A 14,051-nucleotide genomic window follows, 5' to 3' on the forward strand; every position below is an offset into this window, starting at 1 on the left:
ACCATTATATACGATTTCTACTTGGCCTCCCATCCTTCTTATATAACTGTTCTATCATAGTTATCCTTCTTCCCTTCAACTCTCCTATAACCCTATTTAAATTTGTTTCATTATCTCTATTTATTACATATAACGATGACAGTTTTGATTTATATAATCTATTTTCTCCTGCCATTTTTTCCAAATTTCCATGGTCCCTTTCAAGGGACCTATTAATTTATCTAGATCACTCTTATTCCACCTTATAAAAATTAATTCTCTATTCTTCATCCCATTCATCTCCTTTTCCAAATTCACCCATTTATTTGCAAATAATTGCAACTCCATTAACCTTTCAATTTGAAATGCATCTCTATACAACTCCAAACAGGGAATTCCTCATCCACCCTCTTTTTCATTAGCTATTAACCACTTTTTCCTTATTCTTGGTCTCTTATCTTCTTCAACCCAATAATTAAGTTTTTTGTCCCACTCCCTGAACTTTGATGCTGATAAACCCCCTGGCAAAACCTGAAACAGGTACATCATCTTGGGAACTATCATCATTTTTAATGCTCTTATTTTGGCCATTCTCCTTAACTTTTTCTCTTTCCAACTCCTCATCTGTTTTAACATTTTCCTCCATATTTGTCTATAATTAACCTCCTCAATTTTCACTGGATTACTCAATAACCAAATTCCCAAGTATTTAATTTTCTTTAGTCCTAACTTCAACCCTGATTCCTTCCTAATTTATATCTGCTCTCTCTCTCTCTCTCTCTCTCTCTGTATTTAAACACATAATCTCTGATTTTTCCATATTGAACGATAATCCTGATTCCTGTTTAAAATCTTGCAATATATTTTTGATACTTTTAATCATCTCGATCAGGGTCTGGGTCAGTATAATTGCATCATCTGCAAAAAGGTTTAATTTCATTTCTAATTCCCCTATTTTATATCCTACCCAAGTATTGTCTTGTCTTATCTTATTAGCTAATGTCTCTATTGCTATTACAAATAATATTGGAGATAATGGGCAACTCTGCTTGGTGCCGTTTTGAATTTTAATTCTCTGTGTTCTTTGTCTCTTATATATGCTTCATTCCCTTTATAAATCTCTTTTATAGTTCCATGAAATTTGTCCCCCGTGTTTAATTCCTTACATAATTTATATAAATAACTGTGGTTAACTTTATCAAAAGCTTTATAGACATCTAATTTCAAAATTCCCAATTTCCTTTTAGTAACAGTAGCATGGTTCATCACATGTATTACATTTCTGTTTGGTTCACTTATCTTCCTACCCCTTACGAACCCATATTGATCCTCTTCAATTATTTTTGATAAGATATTATCAAGTCTGCTTGCCAATATCTTCATAAATATTTTATAATCTTGATTTGCCAAACTGATAGGATGGTAGGACCCTGGCTCTCTTAAATCTCAATCAGTCTTCAGGATGGTAATAATCTCTGAGATCTTCCATGTCTGCGGAATATCATGAGTTTGCAATATATTATTAAACAATTTCCCCAAATGCGGCAACAATTCATTCATATAGGTTTTATAAATAAAATTCTCCTGTAAACCCATCCGGGCCCGGTGCTTTGGCTTGTTTTAACCCTTTAATTACTCTAGCAATTTCATCTTGTGTAATTTTTGCATTCAATATTTGTTTATCTTCTTCACTTACTATTTTCCCAACATTAAGGGCTCCTATATTTACCTGCTCCTCTTAATTATCCTCTTATTTGACTTCAAATAAATGCAATGTGCAAATATCTGAATGAAAGGGAGAATAAAGAAGCACTATTTAGGGAGGAGATAGAGTTAGAGAAAATAATAAGAGAAAAAAGTACCAAGGCACAAGCAAGTATTATATATAAGATGTTAGTGCAGTCAGATGGGTATGTGACCCAAGGATTGACTAAATGGTGGCAGAGTGAATTACAAGTAGATGTGCAAGAGATGAAAAATATAGTGGAGAATATAAGGAAAATTAAGAATGTAAGGGTTAGGGAAATGAGAAGGAAAATATTACACAAGTGGTATCACACACCTGTTCAACTTGCATATTTCCAGCAGAATGTTAAAATTACTTGTTGGCATGGGTGTCAAGATAAAGGAGTGTTTATGCATATGCTTTGGGAATCCCCGGTAGTGCAGAACTTTTGGAAAAAAGTACAAGAGGATATTAATAGGATGTTAAATATACGATGGACAATTACAAAGGAAATGGCAGTATTAGTTAAAAGCAATGAGATGGGAGAATTTAGAGAAATAAAACAAGCAGCGATAGAAAGAGCTCAGGCAGTAATAGTTTTGGATTGGAAAGATGTGACAAAATGGACAATACAAAATTGGTACAGGTACATGGTGGATCATATTAAATTTGAGATTATGGACAAGAAGATGAACTCAGCTAATGAAACTGATTTGCGAGAACTGGTGAGACAATGGGACAAGGTAAGAGGATATATGGTTAGTAGAATTTGAGACCAAGCTACAAGGAATAAATTGGAATCACTTTATAATATGTAAATAGATATATTGCTCTTGAGTTAAAATGGTATACATAAAATATGCCCCCATTTTGGTGGAGCATCACTGAGCACTTGTTGTATGTTGTGTGTGTGTTTTATATTTTAAAATCAATAAAATAATATTTTAAAAATTGTTCATGTCCTTTCACCTCCCCAACCCTCCTTTTTCAGCATCTATAGCAGTTCTCTGTACTTTGACATATTCTGCAGAAGAAAATGGCGGAGACTGCAAAACAGCTGGTGCAGCACTGATCCAGTGTGACATCCAAATCGAAACAAATGGTGATGTTGTTACAGCAGCCACCCCATTCCTATTCTTTTGTGACAATTTGGCTTATTCCTCTTTAAGATCTAACAAGACCTCTATCAACTCATCTCATGTCCATTTTTTTGGCCTCCTTCTCAGGTTAGGTATACCCTTTTTAAACTCTAGCTGGGATCTTACGAATTTCTTTCAAAATACATAACGCCAGTCCAAAGCAAAATCTATGGAATACTGCAGAAGGGAAAAAGATTAGGGATTATGAAATACAGGTACACAAAAAGATTAGGGTACATTAAAAAAATCTCAATTATGTTGATTTACTGCATTAAAAATGCAATATCAGCAATTGTATGAAGCATTGAACTTGCAAACAGACTAATTGCAAATAGACCACCAGCGGTTCTTAAAATGTTGGACTTCAACTCTCACAATATTCCATCACTGCTAAGGCTCATGGCTACTAAACCATACAGTCATACCTCGTCTTACGAACCTAATTGGTTCCAGGGGGAGGTTCGTAAGACGAAAGGTTCATAAGACGAAACATTGTTTCCCATAGGAAACAATGTAAAGTCAATTAATCCGTGCAACCAAAAAAACCCCCCGCAAAAAACCCGCTGCTGCCCGGCTGTCACCTTTTAAAACAGCCTGGGGGCTTCTCAGCGACCTCCTGAATGCCGAACGCCAAACCCGAACTTCTGGGTTCGGCGTTCGGGAGGCCGCCGAGAAGCCCCCAGGCTGTTTTAAAAGGTGACAGCCGGGCGGCGGGGCTTCCCAGCAGCCTCCGAACGCCGAACTTTTGCCGAACTTCCGGGTTTGGGGCTCAGGAGCTTGCTGGGAAGCCCCCCAGCCCAGCTGTCACCTTTTAAAACAGCCGCGCGGCTTCCCAGCAGCCTCCGAACGCTGAACACGGAAGTTCGGGTTTGGCGTTCGGCGTTCGGAGGCTGCTGGGAAGCCGCGCGGCTGTTTTAAAAGGTGACAGCCGGGATGGGGGGCTTCCCAGCACACCCCGAACCCCGAACCCGGAGGTTCGGCAAAAGTTCGGGGTTCGGGGGGGTGCTGGGAAGCCCCCCAGCCTGGCGGTCACCTTTTAAAACAGCCGCGCGGCTTCCCAGCTGTCTCCGAACGCCGAACGTGGAAGTTCGGGTTTGGCGTTCGGCGTTCGGAGACAGCTGGGAAGCCGCGCGGCTGTTTTAAAAGGTGACAGCCGGGTTGGGGGGCTTCCCAGCACCCCCCCAAACCCCGAACCCAGAAGTTCGGCAAAAGTTTGGGGTTCGGGGGGGTGCTGGGAAGCCCCCCAGCCCGGCTGTGACCTTTTAAAACAGCCGCGCGGCTTCCCAGCTGTCTCCCGAAGCTGAATGCCAAACCCGAACTTCCGCGTTCGGCGTTCGGAGACAGCTGGGAAGCCGCGCGGCTGTTTTAAAAGGTCACAGCCGGGCTGGGGGGCTTCCCAGCAACCTCCCGAACCGAACTCGGGGTTCAGAAAAAATTTGCCTCTTCTTACGAACTTTTTTCGAGTTACGAACCGGCGTTCGGGAGGCTGCTGGGAAGCCCCGCCGCCCGGCTGTCACCTTTTAAAACAGCCGCGCGGCTTCCCAGCTGTCTCCCGAACGCCGGTTCGTAACTCGAAAAAAGTTCGTAAGAAGAGGCAAAATTTTTCTGAACCCCGGGTTCGTATCACGAGCTGTTCGTAAGACGAGGGGTTCGTATCTTGAGGTACCACTGTATTTGGAAAGCAATATATTGCCAATTCCTGGTTTTAAGATACAAATCATTGTTCCATCTGATTAATTAGGCACCAGTTTCTTAATGGCATACATTGGTCTGAAGTTCAAAAAGTGGCTACATTATTGAAAATTATCGCCATTCAGCTATAGATGAAGTAGTAAAATGTAATCTGGGTTTTTTGCCATGCTGAAATTTTACTACTGATACTTTTTTTGGTAATTTCTTTCCAATTTCAAAAATTGTCCACATGCACTCCACTCCTTGTCCCCAATTAATTTGTTTATAAGAAAATCTAACTTGATTGGGATTAATATATTAGTAAAATAGAAAATGAATAGACTGAATTAGATAGCAAGTTGTATGTCTTGACTTGATGTCTGTAATGATTTGGGTACCCAGGATATAGGCCAGATTTTTGGTACATTTCCTGCTAACTCACGGAGTGTTAAGATTTCAAAAAGAGTTGCAAAAAGTGAAAATATAATAGTCCTGTGGCCAGCTTGCAGAGTGATTTAATAAACAGTTTTATTAGCTCCTCTGATGACCGAGACAATAATGATTGCTGAAGGCAATCTTGCAACTATTCTCTTTTTAGCAGATACAAACATAGCTTGTGGGGATGGGGATTCATCTTTTCATAGTGACATCTTAAGTCACAGGAATAAAAAGAACTTGACAACTCTAACGAGGAAATGCTTCCCTGGTTTTGGTGATGACAGAAAAGGCCAAACTTTTGGCATCAAACTTCTGACTGCCTTTGACATAGTTTTACATATTAATAAACCTGAAATTTGTTAAGGCATTTGGAATGCATACTAATCATTGTTCAGTATATAGACATAGATATTAGAATCTTAAACGCTCGCCACTCTAGTAGGCAGCTGTCAACAAGCAGAGCTAATTAAGAATGACCCTTTATTTGTTTCCCCCCTGATTATTATGAGTATCTCTCACTCCATCTACCACTTCCTAATGTGAACAGAGTTTGTATAGAAAGGGGCCCCACTAAACTAACTGGCACATATATCGAATCTGCTTAGCCTGGGCTGTTAAGTAAGTTTAATTAATTTACTAAGTTAATGTTCCAGTGCTAGCATGAAAGCATCATTGCTATCAGCTGGGTAGCAGGAATTGGAACCCTAAATGAGCTCATTTTTTCACAGTTGGAATTAGGGACCAGTTAGCCAGTTATATGGTTTTCCAATTTCTGCACTTGCCCTAAGGGAGTTGCAAGTTATTCATTCCCCAGGATTAAGTGTGAGTAAGAAAAAATAGCTACTTGGGATTTACTTCCATCTTTGACTCAAGCAGTGTCTATTCTCTTTAGTTTTCTGCCCTAGAAGTGAACATGTATGTGTGTTATTTTGAGAGGCTGGAAGTACAGCATCTCTAAGAAATGTTTCCTATGTGTATTTTTTTGTTGGAAAGGTTTGCAGATAAAGGTGTATGTGTGTGTGTAGGTGGTGGTGGGGAAGCAAAACAAACAATAAAAGAATGGAAACAAAATTACAGAAATTTGCAAAGTTTGACAAATGGTGGTCTGGAGTTGCCACAAGCTAATGGCTTGCGATGATTAATAAGAGTAAAAATAATTGCATTTCATTAAGATTGATGACACCCCATTTAACCTCCTTTCTCGTTTCAGCCCTAAAGTGGAAAGAGATGAAGTTCTCATCTATAATAGCTCCTGTAACATTACCATGGAAACTGAGGCAGAGATGGAGTGTGAGGGACCTAATCAGCCAATTACCGCCAAGATTACTGAGATATGGAAAAACTGGGGCCAGAACACTCAGGTATAATCAAATCTTTTTTATAGACTGATTCAAACAGCTTAAAATTAAATTTGTAATATTGTGTACATTTAAGTGAAAAAAATAAATAAACCTTAGGCCAGGCAGAGGCAATATATAATTTTAAATGCTTTCCAACTGAAGCCGATCTAATGCACAGCAAAGGAACTAATTCTTAACTATGGTTAACCACACTTTAATAAATATGAATGAGGCCTGCTGTATTTAATTGCTTTCTGTTGTCTCTTTATTTTTGCAAGCTCTTTTCTTATAAATGATGCTTCTTCCTGCCTCTGTTGCTGCAATCAGAGATCACAATCATAGATTTTCCCCCCTGAGTTATTATGGTCTCTTCTCATGTTCTTTAGGCAATGGACTATTAGCTAGTTGAAACAGGAAGATGATAAGCTTTATTGAAATATGGACTAGCAGTTAGATACTTCTTATATACTGCCAGATTTTTTTTAAAGAAATCATGTTGCGCCTTCAATCTTTATGAAAGAATTAAAATAATTAAAACTATTTCTGAGTTGTGTTATTTTTAATAACATGGAGTTAATCAATTGATGTGTCATTCCTGCATTGCATTAATACCTGTAAGAAATATAAATATTGTGAACACTTTTCTGTCTCTCTTCCCTTTGGTCCATATTTGGACTGCTGTAGGAATTCTATGTGCACACATATATGTTGTGTAACACTCAAGTAATATTTTTTAAAGATTCATTTTTGTCCCAAAAACAGAGTTGTTTCTCTGCTGTTCAAACAAGTTCAGGGCAAAGACCAAAAATAAATTCATACTGATGGCATACTTATGTCTATTGGATGGATTTAAATTCTAGTAAGTATAATAAATACCCAACGAAGTCCTTCTTTTTCCTCACTTCAGCCTGTATGTACATTATAGTTTCCTCAGTTGGGGGATATGTAATCACCTAAGAGTCATTGCATTGCAGTGTGTAACAAATTGAATAAGCAAATAAAAGTAAACAGAAACATTTTTAGTGTAAATTTGGGTAGATGGGGAAAATGACAAAAAAATCTGCTTGTATAATTTTCAGTTTGAGTAGATTTTTTTCCTCCTCGTGGTGGCAGCTCATGAACTTAGTCTTTTCATTATAGAGGTCTTTGCAGTTTAGCAGTAATTGCTTTTACCTTTTATCTTCTGGAAATGATAGGTAGAAAATGGTTTCAGGGTTAGGAGATGAGAAAATAGTCTGAGGATGATCCTTTAAAATTAAAACATTATTTAAATAAATGAATTTGTGGAAATGATAGGAGAATAAAACTTTAACTTGGCACAGGGAGTGTAAGTTGGTCCTTTTTACATAGAGCCTGTGGGAGACATTTAATTAGTATCAGTCATACCAAGAATGAATGAATATAGAATTTGATTTCTTTACATTTTCCTGGCTTATAGATAGGTCTTGATTTGTCCATGTGCTACTTATTGTCATTCCGTTCTTTAATTAATATTGTGAGAAGGGAAACCTGGGAAAAAAGCACCTACTTTTTGATATTTTTGATCTGTCATCTCAGCTATTACTATACATTTTCCTGAAGTCCTGGAACCAAATTCAAAACAAGGCAGACTCAATGAATTTTTTTTAGTGGGGCAGGGGATGGCAACTTTAATCCACAAACTTAGATGGCAACTTTATTCACAAACTTAATGAAGTAAGAAGGGCCATCAAGTCAAAACTCCTGTTCTCTGTAGGAATATATAACAGAAAGGATTCATGACTGACATATATCCTTTCTTTGCTTGATCACCCTCAATGAATTGGAGCTCACTGCCTCTGAGGGATCAGTTGCAATGGTCTACTTTTAAGTGGCTTTACTCTTAAAAGTCCCCTCCCCCTTCCATAGTATTCAACTGATTCCCACCTTCCCACCTTTAGGATTAAGGTCTGAAATGAGGGAGGTTCTGTGATAACCATCTAGCAGCTTTTGCACAAGTAAACAATCAAGATGTCTGTTTGCTATTGTATCCGAGAAGCCACACCATGCTTGGGGGCAAGAGTGCAATCAAGAGCTCCATTTCTATTTGCCACAAAAGAGTCTGGGCAGCATTAAATAGATGGAGCTGCTCTTACTTGTGTTGCACTGTTGATGTCAATGATCTAGGAAAGAAATATGTGTGAAGAAGATAATTAAACTGTAAGATTGTGTAGTTGTCTTCACAACTATATATTACTGGAATGCTTGTTTTCTTAGTGATGCAAATGATTGCGAAGCCTGTCACCCTACATAGCTGAGGAACTGGAAATGCTGACTGTTTTACACTGGGAAATTCAGTTAGGGACCATTCATGTGAATCAACTGAGTGTAAAGATAGGTTTATATTGCTAAAATGGTTTGGGAATGAGGCAATGACATGATGTATACTACTTCAGACTACATTTTAATTATTAATCATGAGTTATGATATATATAATTAACAGAAGTGTTATCTGTGGAATTGGAAATTATGATTTAGATTTTCTGTAAATTTTGGTAATCTAAGAGGTGTAGGAGTACATAGCTTTGTATCCTGGGATGAAGCACAATAGAGGGTAATTTCATGCACAGAAAATTTACTACAATCACTGAGACATTTTCATTATCATGTTGCAAAGAGTTCCACATAGAATACATGCATACAAAGAAATTATAGTCTGAAGTTGTGAATGTGGGATTTAAATTTCCTGCCAATTAGCTTTAATGGATGAGCACCATCAATTTCATTCTGAGGAAGAATAAATATCTATTCTCTCTGCCACCAATGATTATCTTTATCCCATTTCCCTTATAGATTTTTATTATCTGTTGACATTTTAGCAATAGCACTTAGACTTACTGTATTTTTTGGTGTATAAGACACCCCTTTTTACTGCAAAAAAGCGCTTTAAAAATTGGGTGTGTCTTATACATCAAATGTTGCCGAGGCCACCCGGCAGCTCAGCCCCAAGGATGGGCAGGGTGTCGGGCATAGCACCAGCAGCAAAACCTCTCTTTCCAGGCAGCTGCCTGGGGCCTCAGGTTGGCAGGGACAAGGCGAGCACGCCACCCGAGTTAACCCTGCTGTTCTGTTCGCATTTCCTATACACTTGTTCTGTTCCAGGTCCTTTTAGACCTGAACTAAAAAAAGGTTGGTTTTAGCCACTAGAAGTGCTAGATAGATTAGGCTTCAAATTTCCAATTTTTTGAATACCTTTAGCATTGGTATACTAATTTGAACATTCCTGATCATAAACAAATGAAAAATGAAATGAAAAATATAATGCTTATTTATTTATTTTGCTCAGAAAAGCCTCCCCCCCGGCTGTGTGCAGTTATGTTCACTTTATATATAGATTAGGCTGCAAATTCCAAATTTTTTGAATACCTTTTGCAAAGTAAGTACATGATACCTAGACTACTAATTTTATGAAAGAAATCCATTGTACTAAAAACAAGGATGTAATTTGGAACTTCCAGCCTAATCTATATATAAATTGAAAAAGTTGCACACAGCCGGGGTGGTGGTGGTGGTGCTTTTCTGAGCAAAATAAACAAATAAGCATTAATTTTTTTGTTTCATTTTTCATTTTTTTATGATCAGGAATGTTCAAATTAGTATACCAGTGAAAAAAGTATAAAAAACCCACTTCCATTAGCTAAAACCAACCTTTTTTTTAGTCCAGGTCTAAAAGGACAGAACAAGTGTACAGTGATCTCTCGATTAGCGCGGGGGTTACGTTCCAAGACCTCCCGCGCTAACCGATTTCCGCGTTATACTGGATGCGGAAGTAAAACCACCATCTGCGCATGTGCGCCATTTTTTTCATGGCCGCACATGCGCAGATGGTGGAGTTTGCGTGTGGGCGGCGGGGAAGACCAAGGGAAGATTCCTTCAGCCGCCCAACAGCTGATCTGCTCCGCAGCGCGGAAGCAGCGAGGAGCCGAAGATGGGGTAAAGGCAAAGGGGAAACCCCATCTTCGGCTCCTCGCTGCTGCCGCGCTGCGGAGCGGATCAGGTGTTGGGCGGCTGAAGGAACCTTCCCTTGGTCTTCCCGCCAGATCACTTGCCGCTTGCCAGTCCACGCCCCCCTGGATGAGCGGCCCCGCATGGCCCCAGCGCCGGACTCCGTTGCCGAACGCCGAAACCGGAAGGGGCGAGGTGGGGGAGAACGGGAGGCTCAGCATTCCGTCAGTCGCAGCGCTGGCTGCCAACTTTTCTTTTTAGCACTGGGGAGGCAAGTCAGCTCCTGCCCAGTTTTAAAAAGAAAAGTTGACAGCCAGCGATTGTTCCGCTGCCGCCAGCATGGCCTGGCTGGCAGCGGAAGATGTAACCTTCGCAACCTCGGAGAGCTTCCTGGGCATGAAAGCTCACGAAAACCAGGAAGCTCTCTGAGGTTGCGAAGGAGCCCACGATCACTCGGCTGCAAGCGGGAGGAAGGCGAATCCCACGGGGCTGGGCTCGGTTATCCCCTCGGCTCCCCTCCTACCAGCCCCGCCGCGGAAGGCTCCATTCTGTTCCCTGAATGGAGACCGCCGGCCGCTCAATCGGGTGGCAGGAAAGCGAATGTCACGGGGCTGGGCTCGGCTCCCCCAGCCCCGCCGCGGAACGCTCCATTCTGTTCCCTGCCGGCCCGATTGAGCGGCCCGCGGTCTCCATTCAGGGAACAGAATGGAGCCTTCCGCGGCGGGGCTGGTAGGAGGGGAGCCGGGGGGATAACCGAGCCCAGCCCCGTGGGATTCGCCTTCCTCCCGCTTGCAGCCGAGTGATCGTGGGCTCCTTCGCAACCTCAGAGAGCTTCCTGGTTTTCGTGAACTTTCATGCCCAGGAAGCTCTCCGAGGTTGCGAAGGAGCCCAGGATCACTCGGCTGCCGGCGGCAGGAAAACGAATGTCACGGGGCTGGGCTCGTCTCCCCCCCCCATAGCAGCCCCGCCGCGGAACGCTCCATTCTGTTCCCTGCCGGCCCGATTGAGCGGCCGGCGGTCTCCATTCAGGGAACAGAATGGAGCCTTCCGCGGCGGGGCTGGAGGAGCCGAGCCCAGCCCCGTGACATTCGCTTTCCTGCCACCCGCAGCCGAGTGATCCTGGGCTCCTTCGCAACCTCGGAGAGCTTCCTGGGCATGAAAGCTCACGAAAACCAGGAAGCTCTCTGAGGTTGCGAAGGAGCCCACGATCACTCGGCTGCGGGTGGCAGGAAAGCGAATGTCACGGGGCTGGGCTCGGCTCCCCCAGCCCCGCCGCGGAAGGCTCCATTCTGTTCCCTGCCGGCCCGATTGAGCGGCCGGCGGTCTCCATTCAGGGAACAGAATAAAAAAAAATTTATTTTTTAATATTTTATTTTTTTAAATAATATTTTTTGAAAAACCGCGTTGCAGCGTTTCGCGCTAATCGAGAACGCGCAAGTCGAGGGACCACTGTATAGTAATTTCTCCCAGCAAATACTAAACAACTAAAAAAAAAACCCTTTAGAAAGAACCCCTCAAATGAGACAAAGTCATGTAATTTCAAGTTTCAGATATGCAGGGAAAATTTTTACAGGGTCTCAAACTTCATTTTGGGTCTAAAAGGACCCAATCAGAACAGAACAAGTGTATAGTAATTTCGCCCAGCAAAAACTAAACAACTAAAAAAAAAACCCTTTAGAAAGAACCCCTCAAATGAGACAAAGTCATGTAATTTCAAGTTTCGGATATGCAGGGAAAATTTTTACAGGGTCTCAAACTTCATTTTGGGTCTAAAAGGACCCAATCAGAACAGCAGGGTTAACCAGTTCCGGCGGTGGCAGCGGTAACTGCTGAGGCGGCTCCGGCGGCTTTCATTTATGGGCAAGAATGTCCCTGGCTGAGGAAGCCGTGGAGAGCCAGCCTCTGCCCAGCCCCTGCCACAGCCATTTGCCCAGCCGAGCTGGCCACCCAACAACACGGTAAGTGGGGGGGGGGGGCTGATGGAGCCGAGCTCACTTGCGCCAATCGAGGACACCCCGCAGGCTTTCTCCCCCGGATGGATACACAGAGCACCGAGGGGATGCACACCTGCTTCTCCTCAGCTGCTGCCACGCGCCCCATATCACTTGCCTGTCGGCGGGTGTTTCCTGCAGGGTCCCTGCTGGCACTGCCCCCATTTCGGATGCCTGTGGCGACTAGACGTCCCCATCCAAACTGGAGGTGCTACTAGCAGGGACCCCATGAGAAACGCCCGCTGCCGGGCAAGTGAGGCAGGGTGCGTGGCGGCAGCTGAAATGAAGCAGGCGGGTGACCCCTCTGAACTCTGTGTATCCAGCTGATGGAAAAGGCCTGCGGGGCTGCCTTGATCATCCAGCACAAGCGGACTCAGCTTCATCAGGCCCCACCCCAATCTTCTGCCTTTGGGGGTGCTTTTGGGAGGTTGCAGCGAGGCAGGTGTGGTGGGCATGCATGATGGCAGCTGTAGAGAAGTGGGTGGGTGTCCCCTCAGCGCTCTGCACATCCAACGGGCTGCGTTGGAGAGCAACATGCCCCCACACCCTGGCGTCCCATCATGCCATCCAAACTGGGGACGGAGGAAAGGGAGGGAGGTAGATAGGAAGGACAGACCCTGAAACTTTTGAGCAGGCAAGGTGTTTTCATTTGTCTGCTTAAAAAGGCTTTGGAGGAAGCCAGAGGGAAGGAGAAGGGAGAAGAGAGGAGAGGAGAGAGAGAGTGGGAAGGGAGAAAACAATTTTCACTTTTTCCTCAACTGGATTAGGATTGCAGCAGTTAAACTGCACAATGGAGAGCAATGGACCTGGTGTGTTTGTTTGCGTGTGTGTGGAGAGAGAGAGAGTGTGTGTGTGTTATCCCCCAGCCAAGACCCTTCTCCCATAACTGGTGGAGGAATTCTGGGAGTTGAAGTCCACTAGTCTTAAAACTGTCAAGTTTGAAGAGCCCTGAGTTAAGGTTTAGAAGTGCAAGGGTCTTCAAATCTGGCAAATTAAGGCTTGTGGACTTCCATTCCTAAAATAGCATGAGTGGGAATTCTGGGAATTGAAGTCCACAAGCTTGAAGTCCTTGAAACTGTCAAGTTTGAAGTTTGCAAAAAGTGTACATGGTTTTAAAAAGTATACATAGTTTTAAAAAGTATACATGGTTGTAAAAAGTATTCTGCTACACCATTTGGTTCAGAATACTTTTGTCCTTGTTTTCCTCCTCTAAAATCTAGGTGTGTCTTATACACTGGTGCATCTTATACACCGAAAAATACGGTATATACTGTTTCACGGTGTTTTACAGCCCTCTCTAAGTGGCTTACAGAGTAAGTATATTGCCTCCAATCATGTGGGTCTTCCTTTTACTGACCTCGGAAGGGTAGAAGGCTGAGTCTATCTTTAGCTGGTAGGACACAAACTGTTGAATTAGCCTGCAATACTGCATTTTAACCACTGTGCCACTACGGCTCATGATTTTAACAACTAAACTGTAGTCTGAAGTAATATACTCCATTTTATTGCCTCATTCCCATATCATTCTGTTAGAAACAATGATTTTGTATTTTGTATATTTGCTGTTGATCATATTGATCAAATTTCATAGCAAATTTATGTGTTTGTATAGGGGTGTACACACACACACACAAAGAGATCAACTATTTGGTTTATCTCACATAGTTAGTTCCTGTACTTTTGGACATGAAAATTGTATTCAGTTCACGCTGCCATTTTCTTGTTATACCATATGCAGCCATTTTGTTCTAAAAGAGCTGTGAATTGCAGAATCCTGAGTGTGTCAACTGAAGCCTAAGTAGC

At 42.3% G+C, this 14,051-nt stretch overlaps 1 protein-coding gene across 8 annotated transcripts in view; it reads left to right on the top strand.

Moving 5' to 3' along the window:
• PKHD1 (PKHD1 ciliary IPT domain containing fibrocystin/polyductin) overlaps positions 1–14,051 on the top strand; it is a 359,271-nt gene that overhangs the window by 99,745 nt on the left and 245,475 nt on the right. For all 8 annotated transcript variants that reach the window (XR_011557350.1, XM_070732513.1, XM_070732506.1 and 5 more), the window contains 2 exons: positions 2,697–2,931; positions 6,164–6,314. Coding sequence is in view for 7 of the 8 variants with exons in the window: in XM_070732513.1 (XP_070588614.1) it covers positions 2,697–2,931; positions 6,164–6,314 (386 nt within the window). In the remaining variant the exon portion in view is untranslated. The remainder of the gene's footprint in view (positions 1–2,696; positions 2,932–6,163; positions 6,315–14,051) is intronic.

Source organism: Erythrolamprus reginae, chromosome 1 (genome assembly GCF_031021105.1).
Source record: "Erythrolamprus reginae isolate rEryReg1 chromosome 1, rEryReg1.hap1, whole genome shotgun sequence".
Classification (NCBI taxonomy): Eukaryota; Metazoa; Chordata; class Lepidosauria; order Squamata; family Dipsadidae; genus Erythrolamprus; species Erythrolamprus reginae.